General features: G+C 43.1%; 2 protein-coding genes across 2 annotated transcripts; both read left to right on the top strand.

The window, feature by feature from the left end:
* Positions 1-1,804: 1,804 nt before the first annotated feature.
* On the top strand, positions 1,805-12,719 carry LOC139909506 (cingulin-like protein 1). The gene is made up of 19 exons (XM_071896623.2): positions 1,805-1,858; positions 3,003-4,082; positions 4,156-4,250; positions 5,019-5,127; positions 5,254-5,349; positions 5,457-5,605; positions 6,111-6,252; positions 6,339-6,551; positions 6,667-6,873; positions 6,983-7,087; positions 7,263-7,415; positions 7,771-7,941; positions 8,735-8,887; positions 10,037-10,126; positions 11,141-11,224; positions 11,610-11,734; positions 12,054-12,162; positions 12,270-12,433; positions 12,585-12,719. Exons 2-19 carry the CDS (start codon positions 3,036-3,038, stop codon positions 12,661-12,663), a joined length of 3,291 nt encoding a protein of 1,096 aa, XP_071752724.2. The 5' UTR covers positions 1,805-1,858; positions 3,003-3,035; the 3' UTR covers positions 12,664-12,719.
* A 748-nt stretch (positions 12,720-13,467) lies between these two features.
* aqp9a (aquaporin 9a) lies at positions 13,468-17,906 on the top strand. The gene is made up of 6 exons (XM_071896624.2): positions 13,468-13,590; positions 14,251-14,377; positions 15,471-15,608; positions 15,901-16,019; positions 16,613-16,830; positions 17,277-17,906. Exons 1-6 carry the CDS (start codon positions 13,489-13,491, stop codon positions 17,482-17,484), a joined length of 912 nt encoding a protein of 303 aa, XP_071752725.1. The 5' UTR covers positions 13,468-13,488; the 3' UTR covers positions 17,485-17,906.
* The last annotated feature ends 843 nt before the right edge of the window (positions 17,907-18,749 follow it).

Here is an 18,749-nt window from a genome sequence, read left to right as displayed (position 1 = left end):
AAGAACTAATAATCCTATAATACATTTTAGAAGGGTACAATACACAGACACACACACATAGGCCGGTATATTGTGTATAGTGTGTATACATATCATATTACTATTAAGTTTACTGCCACTTATCAGTTTGTCAGCTTTAAAAGAGGTCTGAAAATCACCACTTTTATACGTCAGTTTTCAAAACAATATGAGGAAACTAGTTACAAAGAGGCTAAATAGTTGGTGCCTCAGTCACAAAACCAGCAAAATTGTTCAGTGCAGCAAAGGGGAAGTCATGGAAAATTTCAGTCTGGAAAATCATGACAACAGACAAACTGCAGCAGCAATGAGGAACAATGATGGCAAGTCGAAGCTCACTGACAGGGAAAGACAATATACTTAACAGGATAGTTTCTAAACACCACAAAACTACAGCCTCAAAAATGACATGGGGTTGAATCAACACCCCTGTAACACAAAAACTGTATGTTATGAGCTTCAGAGGGCTGTCATTCAATAACTGCATGTATCCAAGGCCAATTTACAAAGATGCATAACCTGGTGTAAGGAGCACAACACCTGGATCCCTGAGTGATGAAAAAAAGCAGTATGATGAGTTGTCTTTCACCCTTTTTATATCTGGATGGGTTTACATCTGGAGAAATTTAAGCCAAAAGATGCCTAAAATTTGTTATGGGATGACGATAGTTCTCTTCCCTAAGGTTATTCTATCACACAGCGTTGTTTAATGATTGCTCTACACGGTCGTGCACCCGGACCAGGTGCAAACACTGTTCCCTCATGTTTTTCCCATAATCCAAGATGATAATTCACCCACACACACACACACACACACATGGCTAAACACCAGGATGAAGTCAGACACCCTCCATGGTTTCCCCAAACATCCTTGAACCTTTACGGGAAGTTCTCCTTCATCCCTCTAAGAGGCTTTCCGTCTTGAGTAATGGTCCAATGTCCCACTGCACACAGGTCAGCATCCCAAGGAGGAGTGAAGCTGCTGTGAAGGGGAGCAGTCTTGTAAATCCAAGGGTGACCTTACTGCTTATGGGCTACTTGATATTCATATTCTGTTAGGTGTTCCAGTTGTTTTGTTCAGTCGTGTGTGTGTGTGTGTGTGTGTGTGTGTGTGTGTGTGTGTGTGAACAGGGGATGGACAGAATAACTGGAACACCTAACAATTTATTAAAGATTTGGTTCTGTGTCAGATTAAAACCACCTAGCTGCAACATTATAGGAATATTATATCATTACATATAAATATCATAGGAATATAACAGTGTAATAAATGAATTAATTTATAGTATAGTATAATTAGTTCACCTATTGCACAGTTCCCTAGAGGCTACATTGTCATGTTATAACAGTCTGTGCTACACTTATTTCTAGGAACCTTGTATGTACATAAACCTTTTTAAAAATCTATTCTGCTGATCTTTTAATTCCTTTTCATCTTTAATGTTTTTGGTTTTACTTTGTCTTGTCCACGTGTCCAAATGAGCTCTTTTATGGATTCACTGTTTCTATGTATAATTCTGCTCAGTTTCAGTATACTTTATACTGCAAGCATGAATTAATAATGTCAGTGTAAAAGTACGTAGGCATAATCATTCTTAGCTCTATTATATTCACATATTCGTCAATATTCATATGTCATATTAACCATCCAACAGCAGTTAGGTGGTTTCAGTCTGACACAAACCAACCAGTGAATGCAGTTGGACGCCGGAGCGCTTCTTCCTGTCCGGGAGGAGACAGGACAGGACAGGACAGGACAGGACAGGACAGGACAGTCCGAGCGCACTGCTCTTATTTGTCCAGACGCCTCCGCTCACACAGCACGCAGCGCGTACAGCTGGTAAGTTTACGCCTTGGACTAATTTCTTTCTTAACCTTTTGTCCAAACTACCCGGACGAAAAATCACCCTAACGCTTCTACAGGGGCTTTTTATAGTGTGTCTGCGGTGCTCAGCGGTGAGTTTATAGGGACTTTATGGGATTTTTTTTCTTCATCTCCTATAGTACCACTATTATGTTCCTATAATACACCTAAAGGGATTTATACTTTTGCTATGATGTTTGTATAGTATTCTTTAAAAATGTCGTAGGATTAGTGTAGTTGTTTTTTCCCATAATGTTATTCTATCATACCGCTTTGTTTCACGTTAAAAGGGCGAGGCGAACTGAAGTTCAATATCATCAAGCAAAACCGGATGACAAAGCGCAGATCCACAGATTTAGTATCTGCGTTCATATCAATAAACCCAGCTGTCTCTGAACTGATAGGCTGCGAAATTGAGGTTTGTTTTATAGCCTACTTATTTGAGAGCTGGCGACAAAATTCAAAAGTTTGAGCCTGAAACTAAAAACTGCTAAACTTATGGCTTATAGTCTCACTGTATATGGAGATATCTTCATTTTGACAATTATGCTGCTCTAGTGTTCTTGAGCCGGTGTAATTGACTAAACTGCGGTCTCAAACCTGTCCTGCAGTGTTTATTCATTAAAGTAGCCATGCTCAGGATGGTGCCTTTAAGTAGATATTGTCTGCTGCACAACACGTCTTGTGTTCTTCTGGTTGTTCAGCCTCACAGTAACATATTTGTTGATCAACACTTTCTTCAAGTGTTACCCATCAAGTGGGTGACGACACTGGAGACCGGGGCCAGTTGTAGTCGTCATGCAGTTGGCTCAACTCTGGCTGTACAATAGTATACTGTCATTAGCACACAGAAGGAACTGTTTTCATTGCACAGCAATATCGACCTCTTGTCAGTGTCCATTTATTCTGTCTTTATCTTTGCTGTCTGGTTGAGTGCAGCTGTGTGAGCTGCTCTTGGCCTGTCATTGTCCCGCTGGAGCTCAAACCCGCCTCACATGTTTTGTAAACACGTACCATGATGCATCAGTTTTCAATTCACCTTCCCATGCAAGACCTTTCTGCTCACTTTGTTCATGCAAGTGTCATCATGATAAACACATACCTGCCTGTTTCTTCACAGCTGTGAAACTGTCCAGTTAAGGAGTTTGTCTGAATGGAGTCTCACAGAATGAGCGGTTCTCCAGACATCAGGCTGCAGAGAGGCTGCATGCAGCAGCACGGCTCCAGAGGAAGCCACGACGACTTATTCGGCGTGAGGGTGCAAGTCCAAGGGTTCAAAGGTCACCCGTATGTGGTTCTGAACAGCGGCGGGCAGGAGAGCCACAGGGACGTGTCTGTCATCACTCACCAGGCCGGGTACAACCCAGGCGTGGCGAGGGTGTCTCCGCTTGGTGAGTCTGTGGACGAAGGACCGGCTGACAGACCGGCGCAGTATGGACGTTCACCAGCTGAGTTTAGGGAGTCACAGAGGACTGCGGCCTCCAGTGCTTTTCATTATCAGAGACACCCAGAGATTCTCAGACCTTACGATCCTGCCAGCAACAACCTCAACCTCCTCGTTCCGTCACAAACTTCTTCAGTTGCCCGACCGGGGCAAATACACACCGGCCTTCCGCCTGAGACGACCCAGGCTGCTAAAGCGACCAAAGCCAAGATCCCTCTGCCTGCCGAGGGCCCCGGGGGAGACCAGGGTGAAGCCCAGAGCGAGGCGCCTTCCTCAGGCGGAGCGACCCCTGCACGGTCCCCAAACTCAGTGGACACAGACTCCTTCTCCTCCGTCGGGAGGCTGATAGACCGGTTCAACAGCTCCCAGCGGAGGGGAAGGTGTGGCCCGAGGAACAGGCTGGACCCGGAGGAGTGCAGGAGGTCACGCAGTGTGGACAGCAGCCGCAGGTCAGACTCTTCCTCCTCCTCCTCCTCCTCCTCCTCCTGCAGCGCCACCTCCTCTCTGAAGGGCATCAGGGGCGAGACCTCAGGTGGGATGCGTGCTCCCGGGTCGCCCAGGGCCCAGTTCTTCAGCGGAGAATCCAGCTTGGCAAGCCAGAGAGAGGAGAGCAAGTCCACCACGCTGCTCAAAGGACAACACGGAAAGGAGCCGATGTCTCCGCGGGCGTTGAAAGTGCTTAACAGACTGGAGAAATCCGCTGTGTCCAGATCGTCCTGCGACCAAACTGACGAATCTGATGAGAGAGACACACAGGTAAAGAGTTTTACTACGGGACACAGTCGTCATTTAAAAGGTTGTATTTATTTGCTATGTATTTCGTAACCAGGTCACTCCTGATCTTCTGAAAGGACAGCAAGAGCTTTCAGTAGACCCGAATGAAGACACAGCAAAACAAATACTGTTCACCTACCTCAAGGATGGGTAAGTCAGTACAGCCTGGGCTGCTGTTAAGCCAACCTAACTTAATATATGATTTTGTATTTGCACTTTCATCTGAAAGTTTAAAACTAGGCTCAGAACTATTTTCTTCTGCACTGCCTATGCAACTTGATCTTTATTCTCTTTTTATGCATTTTAATTATTTATTTATTCTCTCTTCTTGTACACGTTATTATCTCTCTTTATATTTGTTTTTTATATTTATCTTATCTTAACTATTTTGAAACACTCTTTTGGCTGACCTCGTAAGAAAGAGATATTCCATATGACCGTCTCTTATTTTTCATACCATAGCCACCTTTTGATGATTAGCCTGTGGGTGTGATCATGCAGTGCAGTGAGATAAAGGGGGTGCTGTGCTGTTACAGCTGCTTGTGCTCAAACACACAGCAGTTAGGAATGCAGAGCATGAACTGATTTCCACAGCGCCGATGAAATATGGTTTTCACCTTTACCTCCACATTGAGCGAGCGTGGAATACTTTGAAGACGCATCAGTACCCAGCTTGAACCCCTGCACTGAAGTATAGATATCATTTTTTAAAAACCTCTATGTGTCCGGGGCAGGTCGACTGAACACCCTTGTGCTTTAAAACAAGGGCACTTACAGTTTTCACTCTATTCTCAGACTTCCATCCTCCAGTTTCCACCACTTTCACTTTCTCGGTCACAATTAGTTAAGAACGCTGTGATTTTACACTGTTAATACTGTTAATGTGTTGCTGAACTGGCTGTTTTTCCTGCTTTTCAGTACAACTGATAATGATCCCACCACCCAGAGGAAAGTCAACCTGTTGTTTGAAAGGATCAACAAACTGAAGTGGAAGACTGCTGAGAATGTGGAGGAGGAGGAGGAGAAAGTGAGCTTTGGGATGAGGCGGTTGTTGGCCTTGTTGATCACTGTTCAGCATGAGAATGTGTCTTTGACAGAAACTTCAGAAGATGATATCATGTTCTTGGACTTCTTTTCCTCCAAATAACTGTAGGATCATGCTGCTGAGGCGAAGCTGTTGCAGGAGAAGCAGGCAGCGCTGGAGAAAGAAGTGTCTGAGCTGAAGAAACAGCTGCAAGTGGAGACAAAGGTATAGTGCAGTACCCATCCTTAAAACCTATTCTATTCTATTCTATTCTGTTCTATTGTATTCCTGGCTTTTACGATGTTCCTTTCTGTTGTGTGTGTGTTCTGCAGAATGAAAAGACTCTGGCCAAGGCCTGTGAAAAGGCACGGACAGAGAAGAAGAACCTTCAGGAGGAATTGGCCAAAAGTCAGGAGGAGCTGAACAAACTCAGGGACAGACTGGCTGAGATGGAGGAAAAACTTCAGTCAACCAAACAAGAGTAAGGACTTAACAGTCATTCAGCTAAATGTGCGATTAAAGCTGCACTAGGTAAGATTTTTATGTAAAAATACAACAATCTTATCAGCTTAAATCACAAAGTGGGGTTGCAAAAGAGATCCTTCCTAATTTAAACCCTGAAAATCCATCCTATTTGCCCAAATGCATTGACAAATAGAAACGAAATACAAATAGTCTCCTAAACTGCAGCAAGTGAGCACTCTGTTCAGAGAAAACTGGACTCACCGATATTTTGCCTCTCTTGTCCCTTTGGTATAAAGCGATCACAGACTGGCCGGGTTGGTAAACATGAGCGTTCACTGATGTCACGTTACATGATTCTTGTTTGCGTAGTGCAGCTTTGAAAAAAAAACAGTAGCATGAAACATTGAAGTATCAAATAAAATGAGATGTTTTGCATGGGAAACCATAGAACTGTTATGAACTATAGGACTAAAAAGTGTCTTTCTTTCCTGCATATTTTGCGTTGTTGTGTGGTGTGTCAGGCTGGCCCGGATGAAGGCGGAGAGAGACAGATCTAAGACAGAGATGAAAGACCTTCAGCAGCAGCTGTCTGAGATGCACGATGAGCTGGACCAAGCCAAGAAGATGGAGGTGGTAAATGCAGAGAAAGAAGTCCTGCTGAAGGTAACGAGATACACCACACAAATAGCAACTGCAAAGCTTTGTGTTTGGACTCCAGGTAGTGATATTTTCATGAATGTCTGTGTCAGGATTTGGCCCAGCTGCGGGTGGACTTTCAGGAGATCCTACAGGTGCAGGAGGAGCAGGAGGAGGTGCTGCACCGGAGGGAGAGGGAGCTCAGTGCGCTGAAGGGGGCGCTGAAGGAGGAGGTGGAAATGCATGACAAAGACATGGCCACCCTGAAGGAAGAATTTGAACAGGAGGTCCAGACGCTCCTGAGGGCTGTAGAGCAGGCTAAAGAGGTAACAGGGAAAACGTATATTTCTCCTAATTTCTACTTATTTCCAATAGCCTAAAAGGGGATTATTTTGCCTCTCATGCTATCAATCACTCTTTTTTTTTCTGTCTGTTTCCTAGAGCAATGATCTGCTTGGACAAGAGAAGGTGGAGGCAGACGAGGAGAGAGGTGCAGCGAAGGTGCAGGTGAAGTCTCTGAGCCAGGAGAGAGACCAGCTGAGAGGAAAGGTGCAGGGGCTGGAGAGCAAGGTGGATCAGCTCAGCCACACAATCCAGCAGTCCAAAGACTTGGAGAAACTACTGGAGCAAAGAGCAAACCAGCTGGAGGTGGGAGGGGGGGAAAGGATATTCATTTTGAAGGAAAACTTTTCTAAGTGAAGCAAGTTCTGACGTGGAATAATGCGATTTTTAACTGTATATGCTTATTGTTCCACAGAGGGAGAAGCAGCAGGTGGAGGAAGTGTTGATGGATGTGAGGAGGAAGGAGGAGGAGATGTGTCAGTCGAACCAATCCCTGCTCACTCGCCTGGAGGATGTGCAGGTAAGTCCTTTTGAAACTCACAGACCTGGGTCAAATAGTATCTGCGAATAATTCCATGAGTTTGGAGTACCATATGGGTTGGATTTATAGTATGAGGACAATTTGACTTGATTTATAAATACTATTTTAGACAGATCTGGAAACTCACGCACTCCCCTCTGTTTTCCTCTGACAGAGCAAGTTGACCAAACTCAACCATGAGCACAGGGACCTGAAAGAGAAGCTCAAGGATGAGAGGAAACAAATCGAAGAGCTGTGGAGGACAAAATGCGAACTGGAGGAGGAGAGGAGGCTGCAGGACAGGACTGTGGAGCAACTGCAGAAGAAGGTGAGAGCAATATTTGAAAACATAAATGATTCTGTCCTCAAAAATGAACAATTTTATAAGCAAATTTGTTAAGATGACTCCTAACTTAACCATAATGTGCTTAACTTTCATGCCAGCAGTCAATATGGGAGAGTGGGTGTCATTTTTATATCGGATTTTGAAACGAAATTCATCTATAATCTGTTCCCCTAACATTTGAAGCCTCTTTAGAGCAACAGAAACAGCTGATGTTTCTTGTACTTGGACAGCATCTTTCAAATAGATAAGATGCACCTTGCCGTATGTGTAAGTTTCACAGAACGTCCAGTTATCTCACTGCAGCAGCTCTTTGCTTACCGTTCGTCTGTGTGGCCAGATGAACAGCATCATGGAGGAGTGCGAGGCGTCGACGGACACACTTCAGAACCTGGTGGACGAGGCCAGAGAGAAGAGTCAGAGGGAGCTGGCCGAGCTGCGGAGACAGCTGCAGGAAAAGGGAGTGGAGCTGGAGAAATCCAGACAGACGGCCAAAAAACTGCAGGAAGAGGTGTGGCACGCATTCCCCCTCTGACTCATCAGTAGATGGGTTCAGCATGCTTAGGAGCAGAAAATGTTTACGCGCATCCCATAACATACAAAAATCAATGCCGAGATGAAAATGAGTGAGGTCCAAAAAAAAGAAAGTATCTGTATGTATATATAATGCAAACCTCGGTGCTTTATTACCCACACGTTCCCTTTTTTCTTTTTTGTCTTTTGGTTTCAGCATTCCTCTTGTGATAAGGTGCTGAGGGGATTCCCATACAAGTTTTCCAAGTTTTGTGTGTGGGGGTGGATGGAAACATAGCTTCAGAAATGTAAAATGTACTTGTGTGAAAATGACGCAGTAATAATAATAATAAACTTTATTTGTATAGCACTTTTCCAGGGTTACAGTGTGCTTTACAAAACAAGATAAAATCACCAACAGAGTTAAAAAACAAAGTCATAAAACATAAGAGCAAAAGGTTGTAAAAAAAATAATGAAAAGGATAAAACAAGGATAAAAGAGACAATAAAATTATAAATCATGATGATGAAAATAATAAAAGAGAAGGAATAACAGCCACACTAAGAAAATGCCTTTACATAAAAGTAAGTTTTAACGAGTGACTTAAAAGATGATACTGATTTTGGCAGCCTGAGATCCATAAGAGAGACGTAAGACATGTAGACTTGGATTCGTTACCAGACTTGATTAATCCCGTGCCGCTCGATAACGTCTGATTGCCCGACAGTAGAAATTGCATATTACCGTATCTCAGCGTGTGTGTTTATTCTGCGGTCTGCTCTGTGTTCAGCTGCTTCCTCTGGAGGAAGACCTGCGGCGGTGTCGCAGGGAGCAGCAGGAGGCCCAGCTGAGGGGCCGGCAGCTGGAGCAGAGGGTGGAGGAGCTGGAGGAGAGGAACTCAGCCAGAGTGGACGAGCGAGGCCGACAGGTCAAACTCATGGAGGTAACGACTCCGGAACCTCAGCTCAGGAAAATCACTGACCTGAGATGCTCTCTACAGATAAATATACTGATATACTTAAACTGATAAATATAATTATACTCATAATTATACTTATTTCACTGTGTATAGAATAGAATATGAATGATAATTGTACTTTTTTCTCATCGTGAAGCAAATAGAATAGAATAAAATTTACATTTGCATCAACATGAATATCAATATATAGCTGCTGTTGGGTGAAAAACTTCATATCTCCAAAATGGAAGTAAGAAGTAAGAAAAAACAGCGTTGTTTTTAGCTTGACAGCCATGAATTTTGAGTGTATCCAATGGGGTTTTGAAAGGGTTTCATAAGGCCAAGAGACATCAAATTTTTTTCAACCCACAGAGGATCATGTAATCCTTCAATAGAAGCTAAAAACATGAAAATCTCCCATAACTGGAGTTATGAGGAATTCAGATGACAACAGCATTATATGCTTACATCACGATATATTCGCTTACGTACACCAAAAATATAACATTCTAAAGTAATAACCATGGGGAGTTTTCAATGTTACTTACACTTATTAGTACACGCATTAGTTTATTATGTGTCTCGAAGTGTTTACCTCTTCAGGTGCCTGTATTTGCACCCGGCTGTCCCTGTGAATTATAAGGGTGCTGAGCAGAGCCATGGCCACAACATCTCACACCTCACCACTGTTTGTCTTGCTGATGACAAAACATTACACAGTAACACCACTGTGTTCCCCGCGCTGTCTGTTGACTCTGGGTATCGACCGAGGAAGCTCATGTTTACTGTAAAAGTTATCAGACCTGTCTGAGTTTACTCAGACGTCTGAAGTCACCTTATCAAAGATAAAGTGACTTCCTTTCAGCCATAACCAGCTGTCCTAAATCTTCAATTCCTATAGTTTTTGCAAGTATTATTTTCTTCTTACTGTCTTTTTTTCCATAATCCCCTCCATGTATCACTTTACAAATCCAACAATACGGCGCTCTCACCATCACACTTTTCTCTAACATCTGAGCCAGGTTTCTAACCCCAGCCCTAGTTTAATGGCACAAGGGAGTCTGCGTATTGGTAAACGTTATCATGTATTGTAATATAAATAAGGCGTTTTTTGGCGTTTTCCTCTCCTCTCAGGGACGTATCAGTCAGCTGGAAGAGGATCTCAGCGAGGAGCGCAGCAGTGCCGACCGCCTGATGGAGCGAGTCGACAAAAGCAAAGACCAGGCAAGTCTAGTCCCTCAGCCTCTCCCATGTTACATTCCTCCTTTTTCTAGACAGAGCTCTCATTTTGCATTTGCTTACATTCATGAATATCATTTCCCTGATTGCTAAGAGATAACCTTTCCATCAGAGAATGATGCCACGACTCAAGTTTGAACATAGTCAGGTTTTTATCATAAACAGATGTAAGGCTGAGTCTCAGATTTCTCTCCAAACACTGAAAGCTGCTGACTCAGTGTGTCCACAATAGGTTGGGAAACAAGTTTCTATTCCGCTTGTTAACATTCACTGTGTGACAGCCTCAAAACATGACTGAACGCCGCTGACTTCATGTATGTTTGTTAATCACTGATGTAACCATAAGCGCCTCACGTCCCGCTCGTCTGTAAAGTAGGCCACCATTCATGGGAGCAAAGTGGTGCAGACTAATTGACACAAAACACTGTTTTGGGTGAACTGGAAAGACAAAAATAGAGCTAACTATTGTGAGCAGCTATTCACACTCCCTTCACTGGGCCTCTGGATGTTATTAGAGAAGAGAGAGTTTAGATCCCGCTCTCTGTCTGATGCGGCAGGTCAGACCAGACATAATTTCCTCTGGTCTTAGGAATTAGGCTGGGAACTTCTCACTGAACCTGAAATTGTTTATCATCAGGTCCTGCCCTTTTTTAATGAGGTACAGCCATGTTTTTGACAACATGTCATGTACATGTCTTTATATACTGCAGCTCCATGGGTAGAAATTGGCACTAAGAATGCAAGAGTTAGTGGTTTAGTTCCCACTGGGCCGACCCATGCTAAACCTGCATGCACTCCTTGTACAGTAAGACGCTTTTGATTAAAGAGTCCACCAAACCCCCTAGGTCATATGTTACGACCATATGCTCTATTAGCTGCTCATTGGGAGACTGTGATAGGTCCTCATGTGAGTGCAGGTATAAAACTGTGTTTCCCTTTCTGTCATCTGCTCTCAGTAGCTACACACTGTATTGACTCCCTGCTGGTTGTGTGTGACAGATGGATCAGATGAGGAATGAGCTGCAGCAGGAGAGAGCAGTCAGGCAGGACCTGGAGTGTGACAAGACGAGCCTGGAGAGACAGGTACGGCCTGGACACCACACCTGTGTCCAATAGTATTTGCAAAATAATGGTCACTGTGTTTGAACCCGCATGGAGTGCCTGATATTTGGGGTTTGCCACATCAGGAAAATGCAGATCAGGTGTCAGGTAAGTTGCCAATCACAGGAAAGTAAACTAAATTGACTTTCAAATATTTTTTGTGAATGTTGAAACCATCTGGCACTCTGGCCCATCTGTAGCATGGCAAACCCCACCTATCTAGCACTTAAGTTGGCTTAAATCCGATCTGCAGGGAACAATATCAGCCATCCATACTCACCCCGCTCTGTTGGCATCTAAATCTTTGTGTAAACCACCTTAACTTTGCCCCGTCCGTGACATTCTACTGTTTCATGTCCTCTATCAGAATAAAGACCTGCGGAGCAGAGTGACTCATCTGGAGGCGTCCCAGAGGAACAACCAGGACTCCTTGGTCTCCAAACTTAACACCCGCATCCAGGAACTAGAGGAGAGGTTGCAAGGAGAAGAGAGGTGAGCAGTATCACTCTTACCTAAAACCACTTATGTATATTCATGTATACAGTTTTTAATGTTCTTATTTGCACTGTATTTGAAGTGTCAAATTAGGATAAGTTTGAAGATGTATTATTTATTTGTGTGCTGGGTAATGGCTGTATCAGATACTTGATGGTAGTAGTTTAGCAGTGAACCCACTCGTATCACTTTCCCTCTGCATTGTAATGCAAGGTTGTAAGAGTGAGGGTATTCTCTGGTGTGAACGCACTGGCAGGGTGTTGAGTTACAGGAACCCCCCTGAAGTGATGTGATCTCTTGGTGCTTGTGTCCTCAGAGACAACAACAACCTGCAGCAAGCAAACCGCAAACTGGAGCGCAGGGTGAAGGAGATGAAGATGCAGGGGGACGAGGAACACATCACTCTGGAGAGCCAGAGAGACCAGGTAGGCATCTCTAACTGACCACAAAAAACACATAAAAGTTACCAAGAAGTGTGGAACAGGCAGCAGACTTGAAATGATTCGATATCTCACTTTGGTGAACTCTGTAGCTGACTCAGAGACTGAAGACAGCAAAGAGACAGATGGACGAAGCGGAGGAGGAGATCGAGCGTCTGGAACATGCGAAAAAGAAGCTACAGAGAGATCTGGACGAGCAGCTAGAGGCCAACGAGCAGCTCCACGGCCAGCTCAGCGCTCTGCGCAGCGAGATGAGGTGACCGCTCACACTCTTCCACTGAGCCTCTGTGTGCCATGTTTGTGTGTGTGAATATGTGTACTCTCATGTTCATGCATGTGTATTACATTAGTTGCCAAAGCCACATATTGTTCTCTAATGCTGGTAATGTTTCTTTTCCCATAAACAGGCGTAAGAAGAAATCAACCCCACTCATGATGATTGTGGAGGATGATATGAACGACGTCGACGACTTTGGCTCTGACTGACTGATGAAAGCAAAACGCTGTCAAACAGTCTGAACTTTATTTAGAGACATTGGAATTACTGTGAGGAATCCTTGTGTTGATAATTTTACATAATTCTGCTAACAACTCAGGTGTGACTTTATCATGTTTCCATTTGTGGATAGCATGGCATCTTGCCAAGGCTGGCCTCTAGTGGCAATATTTATAACTGCATTACTCAAACTGTCCTGACAAACTGATGTTACTCTTACAACGCAGCAAACAACAGCAAGCCCGTCTAGCTGCCGCTTATTTACACGTACTCAAATTAATTCTTTGTTCCCTAAGTTATTACATTGCTGTGTGAGTTAATATGGTGCAAACTGCAAATCTCAGAGTAATGAATAATCGTACTAAGATGCTTCCCCAACATTCACTCACATCCATACACTGACTGCAATTCTTGAAACTGAAATGAATTCAGCTGCATGCTGTTTCTGTAAATCAGGGATTATTATGATCCATGCTGATTGTTTGTCTGTGCTGTCTGTGACTATACACATGAATAAAGAAAATCTGATTTAAGTTAACATTTCATTTAGATACAATGCAAAACAAAAAGGTTGGATTTGACTCGCTCCCTTTATAAAATTCACCTGTCGTTCACCCCGTCTGGCCTCTGTCCTGAAAACAGTGTTTTGACGAGGCTGAAGAGGAATGCGATGGGTTTTACAAGCGGATCAATGATCTGCGCTGAATGGCTGCGGATGGGCAGAGGTGGGGATTAGACGTGACGGCTCTGATCAACTCCAGAGGTTCACACTGCTGGACATCTGGCAGTTCTGACAGCAGTTGGCACAGTGATACATGGAAATAAAACACAGGAGAAGCATGAGGCAACACTGTGCTCTGAAACATGGAATACTCAAGGAATTCCTGGCAGAATTCCTGGGAACTTTTGTCTTGGTTGTAAGTAACATTTCTTCTGATAAAATGGTGTTTCTGCTGGGTTGGGCTGAGTTACAGTACAAGAACCTTTCACAATAGTGCTTTATACTTTATACAGTGTCTTTGCTTTACTGTTGATCTCACTGCTGGGACTTTTCCTCTCAAATCTGAGAACTTGTTTACATCTACACTACCAGTCAAGAGTTTGGACACACCTGAATGTATTATGTTTTTCATTATCTTAAAGCCATTTTGATCTAAAGGCTTATGCTTAAATGCTTGAAATTTGTTTCTTAGACAAATAGAAACAGTGAAGTTGATGCCTATGTATGAATTTCTTTCCAAAACCTTTGCCTTTCCATCAAGGCAAAGGGCGGCTACTTTAAAGAATCTAAAATATAAGATAGTTTTGATTTGTTTAACACTTTTTTGGCCACTGCATAATTCCATTTGTGTTATTTCATAGTTTTGATGTCTTTGCTATCTATTTCTAAAATGTGTAAAATAGTACAAATAAAGAAAGATGTGGTGTGTCCAAACATTTGACTGGTAGTGTGTATTTCTGGTTGGTGTTGAGGTCAAGACTGTTTCATCTGATGTTCAGAAATGCTCTTTCAAAAGAGATTCAAATCACTCGAATGAATGTGGCTGAAGAATTGTTTTTCTCCTTCTGTCTGTCAGTTGTTTGGCTGTGGGTCCGTCGCTCAGACTGTCCTCAGCCGCAACACCCTGGGCGAGCCGCTCACCGTCCACATCGGCTTCTCTGTAGGACTGATGATGGCAGTGTATGTGGCTGGTGGAGTGTCAGGTAAATATCATGCGAAGTCCCCACAGTGCCAAATACTTCTGTACTTAATAACAGCAGATTTCCACCCAACTTATCTCATGTGAGCCAAAACACCAGACCAACTCGGGTATCCTGAGTTAAAGTGCATGGCATAAAATTCTGCATGTGCAATATAAAGTAATGAATTGTTATTGGACTTCTGTTGGATATCGGCATCTCATCAAATCAACTGAAAATGGCACGTCAGTTTTAATAATATAGTAGTTAACATTAGTTTGTTGTGTGCCTTTTCAGCTTTTTTGTTGTAGTAAACAACCATGGTGGCACATAATCTATTGTTTAGTACTACAGACTCTATGATGTATTTAATGTGTTTAATTCATAAGTAACACAACCTGCGCCAGAACATATAAAACAATCTGACATTGTTCTCCTTTACGTGTTGTAATAGTATTAACAGTGTTATTCATACAGTTTGCAGCTTGTACTAACATAACTGTGACTGCTGGTCCAGCCATGTGCCACCTAAGGCTCCAGTGTCAGCAAGAACGTGCCAGCGCTCCTGTCCAGATTCAATGAATGTGAACTGACCATTGATTTCTTAGCTAGCGCACACAGCCTCGTTGAGGTCATACATAACCCAGGGCACTAAATGTCCTGCAAACTCCATTGATCATAGACTACACTCATCCGTCTATGACAGAGATCAGACTCAGTCCCAACAAGACTGCTTCCCTCTGAGCAGAAGCTAGATCCAGTTCAGTTCTCTAAAGGGATTGAATGGTTTTCATGAGGACAGATCACAAACAGACAATCAAACAGGTCAAAAAGCGGGCAGAATGGAATAATGTCTACACAGTTTGACAAAAACGCACTGAAAAATGTTGCTTGCTTTTGTTTTTTGACTTAAACTTTGCATTTATAATGTGTGACCATTATTCTATCTCTTTGCCATTGCACATACATAACAAAACCCAGCACCGCCCTCGGGGCTGCTCCCCTTCTGCTGTCTCTCGTAAATGTGACTGCCTAACTAATGATGGAGAGCCTGTCGCTCCAGCCTTCTCCACCCCCAGCGCCCCTCTTTCACTCTCTGCTTTGTCCTGCGTCCCAGGAGGCCATGTGAACCCTGCTGTGTCTCTGGCCATGGTTATCCTGGGCAAACTGAAGATCTGGAAGTTTCCCTTCTATGTCATTGCTCAGTTTCTCGGTGGTTTTGCTGGAGCTGCTGCAGTCTTTGGATTATACTATGGTGAATATGTCTGTATTATTCAGCCACACATTTACTCTCCTCATGCACGCATATTAAACCGTAACAAATGAGGCATATGGTGATAGAATACATTATGGACTAGTTTCCCCAAAAACTAGTTTCCCAAAAACTTAATAACTAACATTCTTTAAAAATGAGTCTGTTTTTATGCAGCTGGCATAGTGAACATGTTTCAGCTACACAACGTCCATCGAGATTAGAGGCTAATGGACAAAAGCATTCTCTGTGTACAGTTACAACTATTTAATTGTCAATATTTCTGTCCTCGCAGATGCTTTCATGGACTTCACCAGTGGGATTCTGTCGGTGACGGGCATCAATGCAACAGGTCACATCTTTGCTTCCTACCCTGCCAGACACCTGTCGGTCCTGGGCGGCTTCATTGATCAGGTGAGCTGTAACCCGATGACCTCCTCTCACTGCTGTCTGCTCTGGTTATACTGCCGCTCCCATTCAGCCACTAAATGCTGCCTTCTCTTGGAAATGTGGCTAATGCAAATTGATTGCCCTACTTAGTCTGAGAACACCCCCTCATCTGCTTAGTTTTGGGTCTAATGACCCATTTCCTGGCTTTCACTGGAAGGTCAAATCTATACTTAACACCCTTTTCAGTCTGTTTAGTTAAGGTGGCGCAGCCATCCAAAAATAACATGTCTGTCAGCTTGAAACCACATGAAAACCACATCAGGTGAACGCTTAAGATAAGACAAATTAGTGTGAATATTCTAATGTTAATATTTACTCTGTATTTTTAATTAGTTCTGGTTGCACATCTGTTCATGTTTTGGTCCCAGTTGAGGTTCTAGTACAGGTGGCAGTTTTTCTTTAGATACTTAGTAATAGTAAAACATGACTAGACTTCTTTCTGTATTGGGGAGAAATTCTGCCATAGAGGGAAACTCTACATGTTGATCCGGTGATAGTCTACACTTTCAGCTTTAACTTTGCAGTTTACTAAACAAAGTGATGTGTCCCTCCTCCAGGTTGTGGGGACCGGCATGCTGGTCTTGTGCATCCTGGCTATCATTGATGGGGGAAACATTGGAGCTCCCAAAGGTGTGGAGCCGCTGGCCATCGGCCTGATCATCATGGCCATCGGTGTGTCTATGGGACTGAACTGCGGCTACCCGCTGAACCCGGCCAGAGACCTGGGACCCCGGCTGTTCACTGCTGTGGCAGGATGGGGCATGGAGGTGTTCAGGTAACTGTAGCAGAGACATGCAGAGGAGCTTAGGATTTCATTGTTATACATCTGAGTTTTGTCAACAAATTAAATTATTACAATATAGGTACATTCCAAATTAGCACAAACAATGTTTATATTAGCTGGTATGGAGTATGGAAACAAAAGTTCGGAGAAATCTTTGTCAGCCTGTTTCCAACTCTTCCAAATTGGATCCCTTTATTGTTATCGACATTTACATAGTAAACCCGTTGAGTTAGACATGCGCTGTTGAAACGAACCAAAGGGTTATATAATGTCACATGCACCCATCAGATGCAGTCGATGCTAATGAACAGCCTCATGGCAGCAGCAGTGACCCACAGCGGCCTCACTGCCGGCTTCCTGAGTGACAGCCAGCACTGTTTGTGATTCAAGCTGCTTCTGTTGTGCTTTATTTTAACGTTATGTGTCGGCGCTCGCAGCACCGCAGACTACTGGTGGTGGATCCCGGTGGCGGGGCCCATGGTGGGGGGCGTGGTCGCCGCCGTCGTCTACTACCTCCTCATCGAGATGCACCACCACCGCCACGAGGAGCCAGAGAAGCCCCACGAGGAGGAAGAGGAGGAGGAAGAGGAGGAGGACGAGGACAGCAGTCTGAAGGACAAATATGAGATGATCACCATGAGCTAAAACAAAAAAAAAAAAAAAAACAACTTCCAGGAGTGTCTTGTACATCGTCTATCAGATTCATTGTTTTATTGTCAGTCAGGTGAATCCGGCCCAGTACTTCTGTAAGGACAGGGTTACTCTCATGGGCAAACCCTTTTATAGCAGGATAGGCCGTAGTTACACTTCTGAGTGACTGAACGCTCTGCAGAGACCAGCTTTTCCAGCTCACTGGTGACACCATTAGAACACTTGAGGGTCAAACTGACAGGTAAAATAATTTAGAAAACTTTTTCGCGTAGATGAAAACTGCAGCTTTTCATACACAATAAGCAGTGCAGATGCTGTTATGAAACACAGAAAACAAGCAAAAAGTTGTACTATCCTTGTAAAAATACTTCAATCCCAAATAATTCAATCCCATACTGGACCGTGCCCTCTACTTTTTAGTTTTTTTTTATGTTTTATGTCTCACAAAAACATGAAATTCTCAGTCCTGTGTGTTTCTCTCTTTGTCATAACTGCATATATGTGTTGTAAATATTGTGTTGTAAATACTCAAGAAAAATACCCTTCACTTGGATATAGTGGAAATAATAGGTATTGGATCTCCTTTCAGGTATGCTCCCATTCTCTTCAGTGGTGGTATTTTGTGATGATATTACCTGTATTCACTTGAATATTCATGCTTATTTCTGTTCTAATTTGTAATTATTTTCTTCTTTTTTTTTGCAAGTCATGAGGAATTCTCCTTTATGTTCATTAATATTTGTTACTTTTACTCAGTGTTGTTTTGCCTACATTAAAATTGATAGAAAAATCAATTTCTAGAAAGATTATTATTTTTTTTTTTACAATAAACAGCATATTATCAGAGACTCAAATCACTCTATCAGTGGGACTCCATCTATTAGATTTATCACTGCACAACGGTCAAAACACACAGTGGCTGAGTTTGTTGATGTGATCCTTGTTGCTTAGTAGCATGAACACCATTAACCCTCCAAGATATTCAGTTCCTCAGATACTGTGCAGGCTCTTAAGTCTCCTGTGTCATGAAGTGTGAGAGAGAGAGACAGTAACAGCAGACACATGAATCTTTCAGTAAACCTCCACAGCAGGCAAGCAGATGTATAGCTGCAGATTGAATACTCTCTGCTAATTGGACAAGTTCTGACATGAGACAGATTATTTGTATTTAGTTGATGTTTATGCCACACAATGTCAGCTCAGAGCATTATGCTGTAAAATATTTACTGTGTATTATCCAAGCTTGTCACTCCAGTGAA

Source organism: Centroberyx gerrardi, chromosome 4 (genome assembly GCF_048128805.1).
Source record: "Centroberyx gerrardi isolate f3 chromosome 4, fCenGer3.hap1.cur.20231027, whole genome shotgun sequence".
NCBI lineage: Eukaryota > Metazoa > Chordata > Actinopteri > Beryciformes > Berycidae > Centroberyx > Centroberyx gerrardi.
The sequence above is the reverse complement of the archived record's forward strand: the minus strand, read 5'-3'. Positions and strand labels throughout refer to the sequence as shown.